The 22,178-nt window shown below is 37.8% G+C and overlaps 1 protein-coding gene across 6 annotated transcripts in view; it reads right to left on the reverse strand.

The window, feature by feature from the left end:
- The window catches only part of Fstl5 (follistatin like 5), a 742,188-nt gene that overhangs the window by 454,313 nt on the left and 265,697 nt on the right, over nucleotides 1-22,178 (reverse strand). For all 6 annotated transcript variants that reach the window (XM_087200319.1, XM_087200322.1, XM_087200323.1 and 3 more), the window contains one exon: nucleotides 15,438-15,686. In XM_087200319.1, coding sequence (XP_087056445.1) covers nucleotides 15,438-15,686 — 249 coding nt within the window. The remainder of the gene's footprint in view (nucleotides 1-15,437; nucleotides 15,687-22,178) is intronic.

Here is a 22,178-nt window from a genome sequence, read left to right on the forward strand (position 1 = left end):
AGTTAGGGATCTAGTTTCAATCTTCTACCTAAGGATATTCAATTTTCTCAGCACCATTTGCTACAGTGGCTGACTTCTGTCCAAGGTATGTTTCGGTCTCCTTTGTCAAGAATTAGATGATGCAGTTGTGTGAGATTCTTTTTGCCTTCTCTATTTTATTCCATCAGTTTGTGTCTATTTTGGTGTAAGTATCATGAAGTTTTTGTTCCTATGGCTATATAATAAGATTTGAAATTATGTAGTGCGATGTCTCCAATTTTTTTTTTTTAGGATTTCTTTGGTCATTCTGGGTATTCTGTGTTTTCATATGAGTGTTAGGATTGATTTTTCTAGTTCTGTGAACATTATCATTAGAATTATGATGGAAATATCAGTAAATTTGTAGATCACTTTTCATAATATGGACATTTTAATATTATTAATTCTGTAGATCTATGACCATAGGAGGTTTTCCCATCTTCAAATTCTCTTCTTCAGAAAAGAATGAAAGAATCTTTATAATATTCCTTATAAAGTTTCTTCAACTCCTTCGTTAGCTTGATCTCTAGTGTGCTTGGAAATTATGGTGAATTTGTTTTCCTGATTTCTTGCTCAGCTAGTTCATTACTGATATGTAGAAAACTTAACTTTTAAGACCTGGGAAGGGATGTGCAACTGTCATCACCTTCTCCTCACAGCTCCGAAGATGCCTCTGAGCACCAGAGGCTGAGCAAGGATAGTCTATAAGATGGTCACCTTCACAGGAATGGAAAGTCCACCAAAAATCAGGAAACAGAAATTCCTAGCAACCTTTCTGGCAGCATTACTCTTTTGAGGGAAAATATAGACAGGTTTTGCTGTAGAGAAGCCTGTGATGAAGATAAAAAGCATCCTCAAAGAAGGGAGCAAATGAGCCAAGTGCAGACCTCAGAAACCACCTCACTAGGAGCAAATCAGGGCCCTGTTAAAGAAGGTGCTTGTTTTGGTATCTTTGAAAAAGAACATGAAGACTAAGAGCAGCAAGAACCAGGGGCACAAGAACATGGGAGAGTGAAGAGTAGGAACTCTGAGATAGGATGATTTCCCCAGTCAAATGAGACCTTCTGAATCATGACTAAAAGGCTTAACATTGTTTTATATATTAAAATTCACTTCAGGCCTTATGAGAAAGATACTAAGTAATCTTATAAGTTAACAAATTTAATAAATTCAATTCAAATCCCATAAATGGAAAAACAGCATAAGACTGGATTTAACCAAATAAAATGAGTAAATCTATGAAACATTTTCTATCTCATCTTTCCCTTTTTTAAAGTTTCTTTATATAGATTTATTACATATATCTTCACAAATTTAGATTAATTCCTTAAAATATGGGCCAACTTAATATTGTCACCAATAATAAGCTATTTACAAGTCTTTGCTTGCTTTAAATTAGTAAGCCATATACCTACCAAAAAGGCAGTCTGTAAAACCAGTTTTATATGCAGAATTCTATGATATCTAACAAATAAGCAAGCATATATTCACTTAAATTCACTAAATGAAAATAGAGAATCCTACAGACATGATTTTAAGAGTCAGCAAACTTAGCCAAATGACCATCCTGTTGTGTACAACAGTAGAGAGAGCTTTTGTTTTTTAATAGTACTTTAAATTATCAGGCAAGGGAAGACACTAACATTTAAATAATGGACGAAGGTAACAAGGCCAAACTTGAACATAGTAGTGGCTCATTTTCTTCTTTTAAAATTTTCATTGAATTTATCTTTTGCTAAAGTGAGAAAAAATAATTAAAGTATAACATTTCTCTTTTTTCTCAATAATTTCCAAAAGAATAACACTATGGGTCACCTAATGATAGCCCACCCTCATGCTGCTGTCTTACAGTTTGCTAACTTGCTGACATTAAGGTTTTGTTAACTGCCCTTACATATTTAAATGGTAAGCTCTCATTAATCAGAGCAGTCAGGTTCTCATCCTGGAGGGAGGTTGAAGGGAGACTATATCAAACACCTTTTCAAGACTTTTTAAATGATATTTCTTTAATGGGTGTTATTCCTAAAGGATATCAAATTCCAAGCCTTAACATCTTTTTCATGTTGTTCATTTTTCTTCTTTTAGCTCAGATATTAAGTCCTCTATAGGACTTAATATTCCCTCATTTTATGTGCCATCCTTTAAAGAGATTTAAAAGGCACTACTGATGTGACTGGCCCTTGCCTTCTATTCAGATATAATTTTCATTTCCTTCTGGAATAAAGAGATAATTAGGCTTCCATTTCTAATCCCTATCAAAACCCATCACACCTTTCTCATATAAAGATCACTTTTCTTCATTTCTTCAAGCTTTTGCACATGGAAATACTATTTTCTCCACCTCTGCACCATTTTATATGTAATTATTAAAATATCCTTCTTATGTTAGAATTTTAGCAAAATGCATTTTTAAGAACTACATGAATCTTATGTACAATAGTATCAGCCTTTTATTCTAACAATATTATTCAAAGCCAGATAGCTCAATAGTAGAAGTGAGCCCACTGAATTTGACCCCCAAATTAAATATAAAATTTTAATTGATGCTCATGGAGAATTTGGGGTGATTAGTTTTAAGCAATAAGTCCCTCTTGGGGAAATATGATAGGAATTTCCCAAAGTGCATGTGGTCTATTTTTCTGCAAATGCACAGATGACTCACTGGTGACCAGTTGGACCCTGCATGCCCTAGGGCCAGGGCCACACTGTGCTCTGCTTGGTCCAGTATTTCCCAGAACTCCCATAAGTCTTTAGTTCTGTTTCACCGATGCTGTGGCAAAAGGAGAAACCAGAGGTATGAATGTGACAGAAGGTGTATTACTAAAGAGCTCAAGCCCAACTAGTGAGAAAACAAAACCAGGCAAAACAAAAATTACTTTATAGCTCAAAATATATTAAGATAGGCTTAAGTGGAATAATACGTCACTTTTATGCAGACACAAATTCAAAAGTCTTGAGTAAGTTTTTCTCGGTGTTCATTAGGACTTCTCAGTCTGATCACTTAAGAGATTCATAAGTGAATTAATGGATTTGGCCCCTCCAAGCTCTCAGGCCTTGGCACTTAAATATAAAACCATGAACATCAGCGCCAACAGCGAATGTGATGATCCTGTGTCTTTACACCCAGCTAACAAGTCAGGGGGACCATCCCCAAGCTGGGTTAGTCTCCGTTGCTCAGGCGCTTTCTGACGTCACAACTGCTCCTCGGAAGTGCTACTTTGTCAAAACCTGAACCCATTACAGAAGCTGCCAAGGAGACATGTGACATGTGCATCCTGAGGAAATCCCACAGCTGAGCCCCTCCACTACCGACAAGAAAGCAGCCGGGATCGAGCCCGGCCGGCCTGCGCGAATGTCGCCGATACGGCACGAACCGTATTTTTCTTCTTCTGCACTGGTCAGCAGAGCTCAGGTGAAGCAAGGAAATGCTACCGACCTCCAGGGGTAGGAAACCAGTCAGCAGGACAAAGGGCTTCAAGTTTTGTTCGGGGAAAAGAAGATGAAGCTTTGAAACAGGGAGCGGCCCGCTCAAACTGATCTGTTTGCCTAAATTTGATTGGAACGAAGGTAGGAAAAGTACTGCTTTTATGCCTTCTGCGTTTTTCCTGAGAGCAGGCTGCTGGCCTGGCTGCTGGTGTGGTCGGGGCTTGGCCTCCGCAGAAGCCACGGTAGACGCTGCACTCCGGGTCCGCTGTGTCCCCGGGGCCCTCGGCTGAAGGCTCTGGTCCCAGCCTGCGGCCCCACTGAGAGGTGAAGGAAGAGTTAAAGGTGCAGAGGACAGCAGGTCACTGGGGCACAGCCGCGCGGGGACAGGGGTCCTGCCCACGTCTCTCCGCTCCGCAGCCCGGCGAGGGTGCCCGCCTCCCCTCCCAGTCAGTGCTCGGGTCCGCCCTGCAGGGCCCGGCAGCAGCAGCAGGTGACCCGGACGTCCGAAACCGGTAAAAGTCGACGTTCTCGGCTGTTCTACGGCAGTGATGGAAAACTAACACAAGGGTGTCCCTTCCAAATGCGGGGCAATGGAGTGGGCTCCGTGGGGAGAGCAAGACGGAGTTAGGGGAGAGGCAAAGTGAAAGGCGCTTTGGCTCCGAGTAACAAAAGCAAGACTCTGCAAGTGAGCTTCTTCAGTCTTTAAGCGGACTTGGCAGCTACGCTCATGAAGCAATGTCTCGATGTCTACAGAAGATTTGCATTTATCTATCTATGCAGCGAGTACCCTGATGTTGAGATAATTAGAATTACATGGAAAGGGCATGGCACCACCGTGCTGTCACATCTTTATACACTTTCCGACGAACCTCGCTTCCATGCCTGCTGCTTCCAGAAGATGTAGACACAGCAGTGACAAATTCCTACGGAGCTGAAGCGCATGTTTACTATGGAATTAATGAACAAAGCTGTTGCCGTGTCAATAGACTAGCTATTTTTGAGCTATGCAGCCTGTGCCAATGTATCATGTAAATGTTTTCACTTGGTAAAATCTTTAAAGGCCAAAACATGTGCTATATTATTCAGGCATATTTTTCTCCAGGATCTGAAAGTCATTTTGACATAAATTTAATTAAAAACCCAAATTCCACTCATGTTTTGTAGACAGTCATCACAGCTAAGTGCCATAGCTATTATTCTGAGTCCTGAAAAGCTCACCCCACTAAAACCTACACATTCTTTAATACCTCACGCAAACTGCCAGTGCTGTGAGCCGAGGCGGATCCTTCATGTGAACGTATTTAATAAGCATTTAATTGCATCACATACTTAACTTACTATTTTAAAGCTAAGTGTGATGACACATAAAAGAAAGAGTGGGTTTTGATAGGGCACAGGAACACCGCAAGCTAGTGCAGCAGGGTCCATGCTCTGTGCTGGCTGGGAGTCCATGAGTGCACAAGACTCTGCAGACACAGTGCAAACAAGCAGCTATGAATGTTTTCCTTTTCGCTGTTGTTGTTGTTTTTGTTGTGTTTCATAAGTGGTTTGCTAGATCATCTTCATAGCAAATGCAGTGTTTTATTTTACATGTCTGCAGTTCCTGTAGCTTGCAGTCTCCTCTGGAGGGATTATACCTACACGTCACAATTTGGTCCTTTCTTTCTTTTTAGCCCCTCCCCTTCTCACCCCTCCCTCCCTCCCTCCTGCTCCCTTTCCTGTATGTAGTTGTTTTTTGTTTGTTTGTTTTTTTGTAATGGGGATGGAACTCGGGACCTTGCGCTTGTGAGGCAGGCGGCAGAACCACTGAGCTAAATCCCCGGCCCCTGTATGCAGTTTTTCACTCTTGTTGATATTATCTGTCTTGGCCCATGTTATGGCATATCATGCTTACAGTAACTGGGGTTAGTAGGCTCCTGCACGTGGCACATCTTTACTCTTCTCACTTCCCCTCCCCCTCACATGCGCCCTTGGTCCCTTGGACCACTTTCCTATTGCAAGAGATCCAACCTTGTCCCTTTATCATTTCCTTTTTTGGACTCTGCCTCACTCAAATGAGAGACCATACCTTATTTAAGCTTATGGATCTGGTTTATTTCACTCAACATTATATTTTCCAAGTGTATCCATTTTCCTACAGATGTCTCAAATTTGTCATTCTATGTCACCGAGTAGTAGGCCATGATATATAGACACCACATTTACTTTCTCCAGTCATCTGTTGATGGGTATACGGTTGCTTTCAGGATGTAGCTATTAGGAGTAGTGCTGCTATAAACACTGGTGTGCATGGATCGCTGTAGTATGATGATGTAAGCTCTTTGGGGAGGATACCTAGCAGGGGGAAAGCTGAGCAATCTGGAATCTCTAATTTCAGTTCTTTGGGAAATCTCCATTACACATGTTTTTCTCCCTCTGTAATATTCACTCTACTCAAAGTCAGTGTCACACTACCTGAGTTCCCTAGTTCTCCCACATATGCATGAACTCCTGCATAATACAGTGCTACTGGTGTCACTGTGAACCCTCCTGAGCATTGAGGCAAGTAATCAGTATCCTTAGGTCCCCAGTGTAAATTAAATAAATTTAAAGACATGCATTTTTATTCAGGATCCTAGCCTCCTGGTTAAAACAACATGCAATGTCCGTCAAAGCTGTACAAAGTTTGCATGCATGATGAAGGATGCAATTAATTCTTCATACATTGCATATTCTTGTTTTATTTATTTAATTATTTTCTTGCTATATATGGTTCTATTGGATTCCTTTTCCCTTTGTGCTTTTGGATCTCATACTAATAATAAACTGTCAATAAAAAAATGACCATAAAAATGACTGAATATATGATGGCACATACCTGTTAAGGGAAAATGTTATACTTGCACAAAAGTTAGAGGTTTGTTTTGCCACAGAATGATCTCAAGTTCCTGAGTATCAGGGACAAACATTAGTCTAAACTACTAGAACCCTACACTCCTGAAAAAGGGGGAAAAAAATTGGCAATCACTTGAGTCATTTAGAAAATCATCCCCCCATGTGACAAAAGTAATGACTGCATCATAGTTTCATCTCTGAAGAGAGCCTTAAGATTAATAAATGGTCATCAGTGAACAGTTAAAACATTGTATTTGTTCATACATACCTTTTCATGATATACACATGCATGTCTTTCATTTTTATTGATGCATTATTGATGAATTTTCCTGAAATATTTGACAAGCATGTAGCATTTTGAACATTTAAGAAATTCATCAAGCATAAGTAATATTCTTCCTTTCAATAAATTAAATTTAATAAACTAAAATATACACAGAGCTGGGGATTTAGCTCAGTGGTTCGGGTGCCTGCCTCACAAGTGCAAGGTCCTGAGTTCAATCCCTAGAACCAAAAAAAAACAATCAAAAATTAAAGTACACACATGGTAAAACATATTTAACTCTAGAAATCTTAGGTAGAGAAAGTTTATCTGCCTCAAACTTCCAAATAATTTGCTGAACTAGGTAAAGCAGTTGCACTTCTCAATGTATAACTGCAGGAAAAAGCTTCTGTCATATGTTGACTCACAACCTATCCACAGAAATAATACGATAGGAATACTTCATTAGCTATGTTTCAAGACAACTGTCCATTTACACCCTACTTTGGGAAGTTATTTGTTAACAGCCCTTTTTGCTTTAACTGGACAAGTTTTGTTTAATTTGTTCCTAAGCTCACCACAGTGACTACTCATAGGAAGAAAGTCCATCAACATCAAACAGCTAATGTAACCCTGTACACAGTCCAAATACCTCGGGAAGGCGTGACCTGCTTTACTGCTCTAAACAAATGCCAATATAAGTGATTTTGGCGCACAAATCTACACGAAATGTCACGCCGGCATCAGGGAGGTACGCAGACCTATGGAGCAGCTCCCGTGTAATTTGAGCGCAGTCCCCTGTGGTCTCCACTTATCCACAAGGCTACACTCCAAGGGCTCCAGGGGTCCAGAAACCGCAGAAGGTCCCAAATCCTGTTACATATGCATATAAGATGTTCCTAATACATACACATACCAAAGTTTCATCTATGAATTAAACTAATAAGAAAGTAGAGCAATTGCAACAATGGGCCTGGGGTGCAAGGCTCTCACCTGTCCACTCCTGAACTCTCCCCTGGTTCTCTTGCCCCCTTTTCTATTCCCTATACTATTCTCCGTCTCACTCCTGATAATGGTACACATATCCATGAATATCTGCTCCTCCTTAGAGTAACGTTCTTGCAATGATCTTTCTCTCTCTTTTCTTCAGTTCCTGTTCTCTGCTTCACCCACTCTTACCACAGTCAACAGTGGCCTTGTCGGTACTAAGTCACTGCTCATTTCCTGCTCCTCATCACGCTTGACTTTGGCAATGCACAACTGAGCTCCTCATCTGCCCCTTTACAATCTGTATTTATCTGAGTGTATCTGCACTCCTGGCTGACGTCCTGCATCACTAGTGAGGGTGTGGCTGTCTGCTTTGCTTGCACCTCGACTTCAGGAACTCAGAAGAATGGAATACGCAGAAGTTCCTTCCTTGGCTGTGCTTGCGTGTGCTCATTCTCTGCTTCACTTCAACCACTTGCATCCCTTGGCTTTGTTCCTCATTATTCCTACAATTCCTAACTGTGCATCTCCTGGACCAAGCTACACCTTGATGTCCAGAACCAGGTGCAGCTGCACAACTGGCATTTTCTTTTGGTTGCTTGGAAAACATTCAAGTCTAATTCATCTTCAATGTTTATGTGTAGGACTCTACATTCTCCTCATATAAATTTACAACTCTTGAGGCCATAGTATTTCACAGTTCAGTAACAGATCCTCAAATCATCTTATGCTTAGCTAATTTCTTTAATTATCATTAACTCCATATCCAACCCATAGCAAAATTTGCCAGATGGTCTAAAATTTTTTGCCAGTTATTCTTGGGTCATTTTGAATGAAAACACGGTACTATTTCTATTTTCTTCTGGGCAACTGCAATAAGGTCTCAACTAAGCCCCATGTTTCTGCCTTGCTGCTCTCAACTGGTGAATTCCAATCTAATCTAGACACAAAAATACTCAAGGCTTGTTGTCAAATCCTTCTATTTAACTGGCTTACGAGTGAAATCATTTTGCTTGCTTTTCTATGAATCACCAAGATTCTTAATTTATTATTCTGACCGCACATGGAAATTACGATTCTGCTATCTCCCATAGCTGTATCTTCCTTGTGTTCTTTCACCTAATAGTAGCCAGTTGCTCTTTGGATCCTCAAGGGTTACCACAAGTATATTTCCACCCTCTTATGGGTTCTAAACCACAGAATTGCATTTAAATTAACTACAATCAGCAAAAAATACCTATCTGTATCAAAAGAGCAACAGTGCCAATTATCCATGCTTTTTTATTATGATGGAAAGTGCCTAACTTTATTTAATATGAGCCTGACCAAATCTTTTCCCATATAACTGGCTGAGGAATAACATGAAAAGCTTTTCCATTTCCAACTTGGTTTAAAATTTTTACCATTAATAAGTTTTTAAAATACTTCTGAAATATCTGTGGACACTCTTCAAAGGGAATTTTTAAAGAATTTTTAAAGAAATGTAATGCATACTAAGAGAGAAAAATTTCAAATGCATTTTCCAGAACATTTTATCTCCAATTATAGTAATCAATACAATGTTTCCAAAAAGTAATACTTACAGATGTTTCACATTCAACACGTTCGAAAACAGGTAATGACTGATTCAATATTTGTTTTTTGGTACCAGGGATCAAACTCGGGTCCTTGTGCTTTCGAGGCAGACGGTGGAACCACTGAGCTAAATCCCTGGCTCCATATTTTTAAATCCTTAAGGCAGAAGAAAAATTATTTGAACTAATGAAATAGTCTTTTTGTCACTTTTGAACATTGTGCATGTAACTTTTAATAGAAAACCAATACATTCATAGAAAACATGAAACAACGTAGCTAAATTACTTACTCTACAACTGCAACTAGGAAAAATGACAAAGTATCATTTTGATTTGCTAAAAAAAATGATTATCCAAATATTCAAAAGTTAAATTTAATTTCAATATGTTAAAGAGAAAAATTTGACAGAAATTAAATGTAATAATAAATCTACTTCATGATTTCTAACACAATTTGGGGGATAAAAAAGGGGTAAAATTGTGTATTATTAATCTAATAGATATTCTATTGCTGATATAAGCAAAATTAACCTTTAATTAAAAAGAAGGGTAATGAAAAGTGGAAAAGCTTTTCAAATGTCAATCGAACAAATATATTTCCAGAGTTATTGTTCCTCAAATATACTGTTCTAAAAACAGAAAAAGGACAACCATCAGTAAGTCTAATACACTTTGGCAAATTAGCTCTGTGACAATTTTACCAGAAGCAAGGAATTAATTTAAGCCTCAAAGGTGTGACTTCACAGATTCAAGTCTTAAATCTTACTAAGATCAAAAGGGCAGTTACAGTCTGTCTTAAGCCCTCCAATTGCCCATCACACAGTTCTTTATGCAATTGGTTAAACTGTGCTGTACACGTGATTTGATTTTTGTAAATAATGCAGAGGTCAAGGGTCTCCAACCGATGTCAAATATTCACAGTGACGTTCCCACGAAAGGTGGAATTTACGGAGCATGAGCGCGGAATGGTTGTCATGGCAGCAGAGACCGAGCGGAGAAACATGCAGGCCTGTGCTGCAGTAGAGGCTGGGGGTCCTGAGCTCCTGTCCCCGCCAGTGCTGGCCAGGCGGGAGCTGAAGGAAAGACGTGGGAAGGAGCCACGAGCACAAGTCCTGCGCAGGTACCGCTGCACGCCAGGAACGTGACAACGTGCTACGGACGCACAGTGGTGGGACTTTCAGGCAAGGCAACCTAGTCTAGTTACCTTCTGTGGTACTGGGCTGCTACCAGGAGTGCTCAATAGATACTGTCTGTCTCCTTCTCTGCACACATTCATGCTGTCAGGAGCCGAACCCAGGGCCTCACACGTGCCAGGCCGAGAGTGCTCTCCCGCGTGCCACAGCCCAGACCTGAGGACACTTCCGATCACGTGTGAGCGGCGTTACCGCCCACATCAGTGGCTATGCAACCTCCGTATGAGTCGTGCATTTACATCGTTCCTCATACGACAGATTACATACCAGTTATCCAGGACGTACCTAATAAATGGAAAGCAAACATATAAAAATCACGTAAAAGTTAGCAAATGCCTTACAGAGTTTTCAGAAACCGAGGGTGGGGTGGATTTGATATTATTTTTGTAACAAATGGTGACCGTGTAAATGTACAGAACAAGGCAACCTAAAGTTTGTCTGATACTGGGTACTATCTTTGGGGGTTTTTTGTTTTTCATTCTAATTAGTGAGAGAAAAGGCAACAAAATGTTTAATCAAATGTTAAATTCAAAACTTTTTATAAAAAGAAAAGAACTATATTGATTTCACATCATCCAAATCAGAAAATTTTAACCGTAATTTAAAAGATTAATCAAATTGGTTTGATGACTGAATTTGGAGGCACCACAGCTTCTGATGTTAGCATTCTGGCCTTAAAGGACATAAACTACATTCATCACTCCCCAAGATATCAGTCTCACCATCAACTAGCACTTGCAGTTTAATACTACTGACTAAAACCAAAACAGAACAACGATACTAGCACTATTTTTAAAGATTATTGATTTAGATTGATATTTTCTTTAAATGGTAGGGTGACAAGCTGTTAAGACAAAAAATCAACACATAGCGCCTGTGGATTAGCACATATACACTGACAGATTTTCCAATCTCATTGACAGCCCAGTTTTCATAGTCCAATTTCTACAATTCTCTTCTTTAAAAAGCCAAGTTAAAAAAATAAAAAATGGAATATGAATGTCTCCTCCAGCTGTGTGCAGTATCAAATCTGATCCAAGCAGTGCACAGGCAGCTTTAACAACCATATTTCCTAAGTTGTTCTTGCTTGCAACATGCACTTAAGTGCTCAGGACATTTGCCTTTATGGCACTTTTATTCAGGCAGAGTAAATGGCTAAAGCATTGCTGCTCAACTGACTTTCTCATGAAGATTTAATTCCCTCTTCATTTACCGTAGGTTATATGCGGAGGTTTCTTCCCCCTGCTACATCTTCACTCTGAGTAAGTAAATCCCGTTCAGTTTGGCAGAATGATCTGATGTCAGGGTGAGAGGAGACTGTACTTGCTGTGAGTGCTGATGTGAATTCAGCAGTTAAGAAGACTTCTGTTAGAGAACTGACTTCAAGACAAAGTTCTCTTATCACAAAAATAAATAACTAAGGACAGTATAAAAACAGAATGATTTATGTTAGGCCAAACATCATCACAAAGTATTTGATGCGAATAAACGAACACTACAACAATCCATATCCTACAGCTATGTATTTCACGATCAAATTAATGTGAGTATAAATTAGGAAAATATTGTATCCATAGAAACATTATTTATTTAATCTATAGGTCTACAAATCATTCATCATTAAAGAAAATTCTTAGAGGCATTTCAATATTTAGTACAAATAAGAAGGAAATAGGCAACATTTGTTATATACAGACATTTCAATATAGAGATATAGATGTGTCTTTCCTGAATTCTAATATTAAATCAATGAATCAGAACATACAGTTATATAATCTATTTAAATAACTTTACATATTAATGCCAAACATATATCAGATGTGAAATAAATAGGGCTTACTTTAAGGTGCAAATAAGTAATGAATAAACCAAGTTTTACAGTCTTTGAAACTTTTAAGACATTTCCTAATATTCTTCATTTTTATTAAAAGTTTTTATTATTATTTTGAGATTATAAATTAATATGTATTTGTAAGACATAATACAGAGATCCTAGGAACTCTGACTCAGCTTCTCCCAGTGGAAACTGGAGTACTGTATATGCAGGATATTGACTTTTATAATATCATGGGCCTTATTCAGATTTCCTGGTGTGTGTGTGTATGTGTATGTGTGTGTGGGGGGGGTAGTTTCACTCAATTTCACCACATAAATCTGTCTGGTATAGGAATCAATAGTCAAAGAGCTACAGAACAGTAAAGATCTGCTAATATTTTAAACAATGAGTTGTAAGGTACCAGTAATTTATTAAAGCAGAGGTCAACAAAGTTTTTATGGAAAGATTTAGATAAAATCATTTGTGCTTTGTCTGCCATAAGATTTCTCATGCAATTACAGTACTCAACTCTCCTTTTAAAATGCAGCAGTACTAAACAAATAGGTAAAGCTGTTTAAGAAAACAAAACAAAACTTTGGTTAAAAAACCAAAGACTGTGCCCTGGGCTTGTTAATAGGTTCTTGTCTGATGAGCTGCAATGTAAGGTTTTCACAAACACCTCTAAATAGTTCCAAAGTAGCAAAGTGTTTTCTGTTTGATTTGTTTTATTTTTCTATTGAACAATATCTAATTAACTATGAGTTTTTGCACTTCTTAGATTTAATATTTTGGTTTGCTTCTTCCATTGGGCTATTGTAGGAAGCAACATAACTTCCTGAAAATTCACAGAAAATAATGCATGATCTCAGAATTAATTTTAGCCATGACAATAATGTCAGGCCTTCAGCTTTACAGAATCTTCTTTCACATCCCAAACGTGGCCAAATGCAGTAACCAGATAGCCAGTTGTTTTTGTCCCATATTGTTTACTTCTTTCATGCTAAAGTAATTTCATGAGTTAGCTGCGTGTTAGGCAAAACAGCAAAACAAAACAGCAAGAAAATCCACAATTTCTGAGACTTGGAAAACATGCTAATGCTTGGTAAATAACCCACATTATATAAATAGAATTTTCATATTATGTATGATAGGAAAGTATCTCAACACAAACACAGAGCTAATAATTATGCTTAGTGTAAGCCTGAAGGATAAAAGCTTTCAAACCAGTTTTATGAAAGAAATCCATAAAGAAAATGTATCTCATCTTTCATCTATTTCATACTCACACAAATTTGTGTGCGTGTTTGTGTGTGTACATTAGGAGCGAGTGAGCGGAGAGTGCACCGTTACGCCCAAGCATCCCATACAAACTGAACACTACCTACCCCACATTATTTTCCCACATGTATTTAACATCATGTGTTTTCATACAAGTGATTGCTGGGTATCAGGTGAGCATGACCTTGGCTGGAGAATATGATTCTACGTTAATATGGTCAGATTAGCACATATTATTTACGTAATGTTATGACATCGTGTGTCAAGGACCAGAGGAGAATTAGGGCCCAATCGGCCTTCTCTGTGAGCACAAAGGAGCAGGCTGCACGCAGGGTGACTGCACATTAGGGAAAGTTCAGACAGGTTAAATTGTTCACCAGAGAGGCACTCATGGTATTGGAAAGCAGGCGACTCCTGTGTTGCTTTGATCGCCGTGCCCATGTCCGGGGGAATAAAAGCCAGATGAGCCAAAGGCTAGAGGTGAGCGCCCCCTGGGTGAGGCCTGTTGAGGGGACTCGGGTCTCTATCACTGGGCCTCACTCGCCCTGGGTCAGGGAGGGGCAAAGGAGAGGCCCTGGCTCTCCAGGCAAGGCCAGCGGGTGAGCAGGCTGTAGGTGGGGCCCAGCGTGGGCCCGGGACCCGGGCTCGCCTGCAATCGTGCAGCAGATTTAAGAAAAAGTATTCCGTAAGCATCATATTTTAAGTATTAATAAAATGTATTTGATAGAAAAACAGAATGAGCTGAATTTCAAGATTATCTTCAAGAAGATAATCTGGTATAAAAAAATTCTCTAAATGAGTAAGTTGCACATAATTCCCTATGGTAAATAAACAATTTTACACAATTATATGCATTGAAAAGCCCTTTGTATCATTTTTATCACATATTATGTTTTCTGCCAATATTGAAAATCCATTTTTAGTCTTCAGTTTACCACATAAGTGGTGCCTCTGTTCATGAAATTGATTCTTTCCACGATTCTGGTCACAAACTGAATTGGACAGAACTTAGTCAAATTTCCCCATAAGGTCGACATTGAACCTCAGGGTTGAATTTGATTTGGTTCACATACAATTCAGTTTGTGACCAGAATCGTGGAAAGAATTAAGTTCATGAATCAAGGTACCACTGTAACTGGCCAAATATTGTAGAGTAGCATCACATTTCAGCCATACATTTAAGAATGAACAATCACATGATATGTAAAATATAAAGCCACTGCATGAACATTTTGAGAAAGTGGGTATTGGAACCAAGGCTAGGAATCAGTTGATCACTGACCTTCTAGAATGATGGAAGTTTTATATGATGAACTCCAGAACTTTAACTGAAGTCATAATTATTAATAAGAAAATATGATTGCCAGAGTAAATAATGGATTTATAAATAAAGAATGTTAAAGCCACCTGATGATTATTTATAAAGTATGTTAAAATCATATCAAATTTCTTCAGAACTTTTCAATAGAACTGATTTCAAGTACATTTCAGTATTTCAATTTTTAAAGTACTGCCATCCCAGATTCACTACCTGAGTTTGGTCTGAGTTCTCCACAGGTATTTCAGGGGCAACTGCAGGTTCCACCTAATTTAGATCATGCGGCATGCCCTGGAACTATCACTTCTCATCAGGAGGAGAGGGGATGTTATCGCAGCATGGCTTGGCAGTTGCTTCTCTCTCAATTCCACTCCAGGTGCTTTTCACCAGGTGGATTTAGCCGGAATTGGCTGCCCTGTGTCCCTCAGAAAGCCATGATTGGGAAGCCATATGGTGCAATGCCTAAAGCTATATTAAACTGTGAATCATATTTTGGCTAGCTTTAGTCTCACAGCTGAGAATCAGAATTGATACCATGTAGATTCTCAGACACTTCTTGGTTTAATCTCACTTTTCTCCTTTGCTGATGCGAGATACTTGCTGGTATGAAACTATTCTCTGGTTGAAACATTAAGGTACAAGCAGAGTATGAAGGAAACAGGAAGCGGGACTGCGGCCTCGCCTGTCTTACCTTTGAAGAAGCAGTCTTCGCTGTGCACAATGGTAATCTTCTGCTTCTTCAGGCAGGCAGCCCGGTGCACTTCGCAGTGGTTCTCGTAGAGCTCTCCGTCGGAGCCGCACACGGGTTTGCGGTGAGGGCTGCAGAGCTCCACGCACGCGCACTCTGCCCGCCTGGTCTCTCCGCTGACCACACAGTGCCTTCCTAAGCCACAGTACTTCCTCTTACAAGACCCAAGAGGGTCGTCCGGAATCAGAAATTCTGAAAGTAACGAATAGGAAATCATTTGGCTCCTGTGCTTAAATGATACATGCATTTCAAAGTATCAAATAAAAACGTGCTCTCAAACAATTATAGGTAACCAGAGTTCCAGCAATGTTTTAACGGGGAAGATGCTTGCATCAAATGAGCTTTTTCAAAACGTTCTCCACATTTTTTTCACTTTCTCTCTGAGCCTCTCCTCCTTCCTCAGAGCTGACTGTGATGCACAAGGCTTTAAAACGTTTCTCTCTATGATGACCAAGAGCACAGCTTTTGGTCCAGAGTTTACGCTGCAGCACCGTTTTTGGCAAACTCGGGACGCAGGGTCAGCACCCGACACGGCTGCAGCTCAGACGCCTCAAAGGTAAAATGAGGATAATAGTAGTGAATCTCCATAGGTTTAGCAAGAAAGACTTTGCATATATAGTTTCCTTTCAGTGTTAGTTATGATTATTACCTCTTCTGAAATTAATTTTCATCGGACATACGTATGGAAAATCAAGCAAATTTTTAAAATTAGTTTTATGTGTTTTATAAATGACATTCATACCTTAAATTTATTTTCATATTGATACATGTGTTTCCATATCAAATTTAAGTTAGCAAAATTAAAATTACTCTGAAAAAACCAACACTATGATAGCATAGTTTCTGAATTAGCTAATTTATATTTTCTGATAGTATTGGAAATGATTTTGCCATCCAAAATGTCTTTTTCCAACAGGGTCCTGAGTGATGCTGGTACAGCTACTTCTGAGACCACATTTTTGAGCCCTGACCTAATGAAATCTTAATTTACAATTAGAGTAAGTATAATACTAAGGAAAGGACAAAGTAAATTCGCGAAATACTCTTTAGTGGAAAAGGTGATAAGTTAATGTTATGATCAAAATCATAAAAATAATGCAAGTATTTGGAAAATACCATAAAACATATGTGGAAACGAGCATTGTTTAACTTCATTAATATGATAGTGGAAAAATTATTTTTTTTACTTCCTAATGTTCAATAGGTTAAGCTAAATAGCAGGAGGCCTACTAACTTTGTCTCCAAACTTTGAGTGCTTACGCATAAAACTGCAAACAAACTCAGTGCTCTAATAAACCAAAACCAAACTTAAGAGTGTACGTTTGGTAACAGACAGCTGGCTTTAAGCCCAGCAGCAGCAGGGGCTCCAGGTAGTCCCGGGTAGTCCATGGTCAGACCCTGTCCACCTGCATGAAGGCCGCATCGCCACCTGGCCCTAGAAAACCGCTCCTCGACCGCAGCCCACGGTTTACCCAGAAAGATCCCATGCACACACTGGTATGGAACCTCTCTGAGCCTCTCCTCCTTCTGAGTGCTCCCCAATTCATGAGTCATTCTTTGCCCAAATAAATAAGATCAAATTTAATTTGCCTAAAGTTTTTCTTTTACCAAATGTACCTCATTAAAAATAAGTCCTTACCTACGTCAATTATGACTACAAAATGACTGATTTAAATGAGGAAAAATTTCCCTTGTATTTGTAACATGAAAGAAGCAAATTATTAATGTAACATTTATAGAGCTTAAAACGTAGCTGTCATTCCAACAGGAATCTCACTCACATAGGTGTATGTTATAAAAATCCCATATCATATATTTTCATAATTATCAAATAAGTTAAGATGCATGAATTAGTGTCTTACTTTATTATTCAGTAACAAGCTCAGGTTTATTAGGAGAGTTTAATCTTTTTATAGTTAGTTACAAATTAATGTAGCTTTCTGAATTCCTGCAAATTTCTTCTCTTAGAGGGAATGTGTTGCTATAACTTTGGGTCATATTTGGTATATTTATGTTCTTGTGTATCTTTCCCAGATTATCTTCAAATCCTGTACAGAGATTTGTATGAGGATACTGTCCATTTTCTAGAAGTTAATAAAGTATTTTATGCTAGCTACAAGCTGTGTGTTGCATATAGCTGCTGCAATTAAAGGGAATTTAATTAATTCACATGCAATCTCAAAGTTCATATTTTATAAATGAATAGCTAGAACATATCCTTTCTGACAGTAATTAACCATGACTAATGCTGAACTTAACTTTCAGCTGAATTTGAATCTATTTAATCAGATTAACATGTCAAAGTTTTTTTAGGTGCATTCAGTTTGATACCATACTAACTGAATTTTAATCAAGAAATGACAGCAGCTATCTTATATCTTGGTAAAATAACATTTGCTCCCTAAACAGACTATATACTTAAAACAGGTAAATCATTTCTAACTTCCCTGTCTTTCCAGCACAATAAAAATTGATCAAAAAATTCAAACAAGCTGAAACATTAAAAAATTAAAGACAAAATAATTCTATATTATTCTATGGATGGTCTTTCAGATTCTTGATCAGTTATCCTAGGGATTAGCTACTTAACTACAACATCTCAATCTTTGTATAAGATAAACTTTATCAGATAGGTACTTAACATTGAATTAATCTACACTGAAATAAACTTTTAGAAATGTAATTTATTTTATTTGTAATAGGATAAATTTTAAAAAATCATTGAGGCTGGGGATTTAGCTCCGCAGCACAGTGCCTGCCTGGCAAGTGTGCGGTCCTGAGTTCAATCCTCAGTACCAAAAAAAGTCACTGTTAATTTCTTCCCGTGGCTTACAAAAGGAGTGAGACAGGGGTTGTATGTGTCCTAGAAAACAGGAAGAAGTAGGAGCCCCCTTGGGGCACCAAGGAGAGTGACAGGTTAATCCTCACAGGCAATGCACCCCATAGCAGCTGAGGCTCTGTGTGAACCCCGGGTTCAACAAAAGTACACCCTTTTAAGGTCTCCAAACACATTGTATTTACCAGTTCTTCTCTAATTATTTTTGTTATGAAAAATTAGTTTTTCATAGAACAACTTTTATATTTTCTTTGTCAATATCTACCTGTATTGAATTAAAATAAAAATTTTTAAATTTTTAAACAGAGTTGGGGTTCAGATGGTGGATATGGGAATCTACAGCCTAAGAGTAAAGACTAATACTACATCTAAAGTAGTAACAGAGGACGGAGGGAGGAACTAGATTTTGGTAAGGCAACTACTTTGAATCATTATTGTAGCATATAAACATTTGATTCATAGTGTTATTTTAGGCATTTCACTTAAATGTACTGTTGGTGTATAAAATATAAATATTAACTTTAATTTGTAAAAAAAAAAAGAACAAGTTTTGGGTCATAAAACAGGATTGAAGACTTCTTTTTCATTGCATATTTATCTGATTTAAGCCAGGCTACTAGGGCTGTGATTGTGACATTACGGGGTCAAATGAGCAGTAACTGACACACTCTGTTTAGGTTTTCTCCTATGCAAATAATCCTTTTATCTATAGTGTTTAGCAAAACCCAGTTCTGATGAAAGCTAATTTCTGAGAAATACATTTGGTGAATTTCCTCTACAAAACATAACATGAGTAATTTAACTGCATTAAACAATCATACAGTTAAAATTCTCCAATTAAAAAATATTTATATGATCTAGAAATAGATTAAACTCTACAAAATGTAAAACTGCTTTTAAACTAAGACTTTGACTTCTTTTGTTTCCTTTTAATAATTTCAACTTTGGCTGTAAAAACAGAATATTTTATTTTTATTCCACAAAAAATGTGGTTTTTAAAAAGTTATCAAGCCTAGGTCAGGGATTTAGCTCAGTGGTTTCGCCGCCTGCTGCGCAAGCACAAGGACCTGAGTTCAATCCCCGGTACCAAAAAAAAATATTATCAAGCCTAAGTGTCCTCATCTAACTAGAAAACAGTAAGAACTTAATAAGTATTATTTAAAAACATAAATAAGATGGAGATAATAATAATGAGAAAAACAATACTGTATTATTGAGCAAGTCACATGATTTATGCACTGAATGTGTCAGGTCTAAAATACTTGTCTTACAAAGGTAGTGGTTATGATTATAAAGGATGAGCATTTGTTATGGATTTTGCACATGGAATATATTGACTAGAAATCACTGGAGAAAATAAATACCTGCCTTTCACAATTCTATTTTAAAAAATTCATTGTAAATGTATTCATAGGCATTCTGAAGCATATACTAAAGCAGCACTTGTAAATTTTTTTTAATTAAGTTCTTTTATTGGTACATTGTAGGTATACAACACAATTACATTTCTCATTGGGAATTGTACCTTTACATAATGCATCTTGGTTCTTATTTTTTCCCCATTCCTAGCCCTCCCTTCATGCCCTCCACCCTTCCCTATTTACAAAGACTTTATTTCCATTGTTTCCATTTCTCATCATTTTTCCTTTACCTTCTTTCCTTTCCCCTGCCCCTCCCACTACCCCTACCCCTTTGGACCTTTTCTTCCTATTTTGCATTATCAATTATTCATTCTAATCATTGGTACATTTTAGGTATACAATATAATGACATTCATCAGTGGAAATTTGCACCTTTACATAGTCTCTCTTGGTTCTTATTTTTCACCCTTGCCCAGCCCTCCCTTCAATTTTTGAGTATCTGCTGTATTAGAATTTCTCTCAGCTAGGAAAAAAGAGAAGAAAAGAAAGAAGGAAGGAATGAAGGGAGGGAGGGAGGGAGGGAAAGAAAAAAGGAAAGGAAAAGAAAAATTCTCAGTTATATAGTTACATATTTTGATTTGGGATTATGTATAATATTTTGCTGACATTTTGCTACTCACATATGGAAAAACTGTAAATCTCATGTACAATTTCCTGTTGCAAACTATAAACTCTAACCTTCCTAAAGTTCTCCCAGACTTCGTGGTAGTTTAAACAAAGACTGCGACCTTTAATGACTGGGACCTACGTTTCCTGTAGCCACTTTCTGAGCTCAGTCAAAACACATCCGCCCCACTGAGGGCTCAGAGCTCGGCGGCTGAACACAATCCATTTGCGCAGCCCGTTGTTCCCAGTTCGCGAATTTGGAGCCTTTGCCTAACTCGCTGTAGAGAGCTCATTTTATTCTTGTCAGTCTACGTCTGCAGGGCGCAGTGGCCACCCCCGTCACGGGCCGTGGGCGTGTACGCGACCTGTCACGGTTTCGCTCCTCCTGTCTCCTCCCTCCCTGCCCCGGTATCTCTTGCTCCTCTTCCCATCTGCAAAACATGTACAGAATCTCGCTCTTTCCTAACTTTTCTTTTTTGCTGTTGTTGAAAGATGCGAATTTTTATTTTTAAAATTTTTTATTTTAATGTAACAAGTAGATATTAGTAAAGAAAATATAAAACAATTCTATAGAAAAACAAAGTTTCATTAAAAAAATTAGAGAATAACAATGGTAAACACAGTGTGTCATCATCTAAAAAGAATATATTTTTGGTTGCTATTCTTTCTTTTGCTCTTTATTCATGCTTCGGGTTTCTCATATAAAAGAAACCATGTAATATTTACACTTGTGTGTCTGATGTATTTCACTTGACATATTTTAAAGAATAGGTAAATATGAAAAAGTTAAGTACAAAATACATAATGAATAAATAAATAAGAGCAGAGATTTAGGTATTGAGCCCTTTCCAATTATACTTTCTTTATAATGATGTGAATGTTTGCCAGGGGAATACTTTTTCAGGTCTTATTCCAAGAAGTTAGATAAATTGATATCAGTACCTAAAATGGAAACAATTATTACTTATGTACTGGTCTTTGCTGAGGCATAATTGAAAGGAAAGCACAAAAAACCTTTAAGATACAATTCCCAAACTCTTTCCAACTTCAGTGTGTGACTCTGATTGCCACCGGCACCAAAGCCATTTTCTAGTTATTAACTTCATCTTTGGCAAGTCCCATCTACAAGCCACTATTTCTCTCACAACCAGACTATCCCTTTCATTGAGAATTTACTGTAGTACTTACTGTTACATACTTTGTCTGGTAAAAAAAAAAAAAAAAAAAAAGGAAAAATACCTTATTTATATAATAGAAATAGGATAGGAGCCAAGGAAACCTCACTCTCTGATAGCTTCACTGAGCAGGAGGAATATCCTGACCTGGATAGGCTGACAGTTACAGGGTTACAGACAATTGGTGGACCTTATGCAATGCATGACCTTCTTTCTGAAGACTGAGACTTGTAATGATTAGAAGCAGAATTTTTTTAAGTGTTTTAATTCAGTAAGGGATTTGCATAACATTAAGGGGGAAAGTACTTCTTTCTTTTGCTCAGAAGTTAGCTGCCACTCTCCTCTATGCCCCATATTGATCCACATAACAAATACAAACACACATCAATTAGTATGAATAAAATAACAGTATTTTATTTCATACAGCCCTATGTAATAAGAGTGAAGACTTACACCAAATCATCTGGGATAGTAAAATATTTCAGGCTTTGGAGTACATTGAACACATTAAAAATATCTCATTAATGCCTAGTTACTAGATTTTTCTTAAATAAGGTAGATATTTATACAATGCTTTTTAAAAAGTACAAAACCACAAATTAAAAATTTTAATATGAGGGTCAAACATGTTCATAGAGAAGCAGAG

This window comes from Heterocephalus glaber, unplaced genomic scaffold (genome assembly GCF_053883595.1).
Source record: "Heterocephalus glaber isolate CG9 unplaced genomic scaffold, H.glaber_assembly_v1.0 deba00001737, whole genome shotgun sequence".
Lineage (NCBI taxonomy): Eukaryota > Metazoa > Chordata > Mammalia > Rodentia > Bathyergidae > Heterocephalus > Heterocephalus glaber.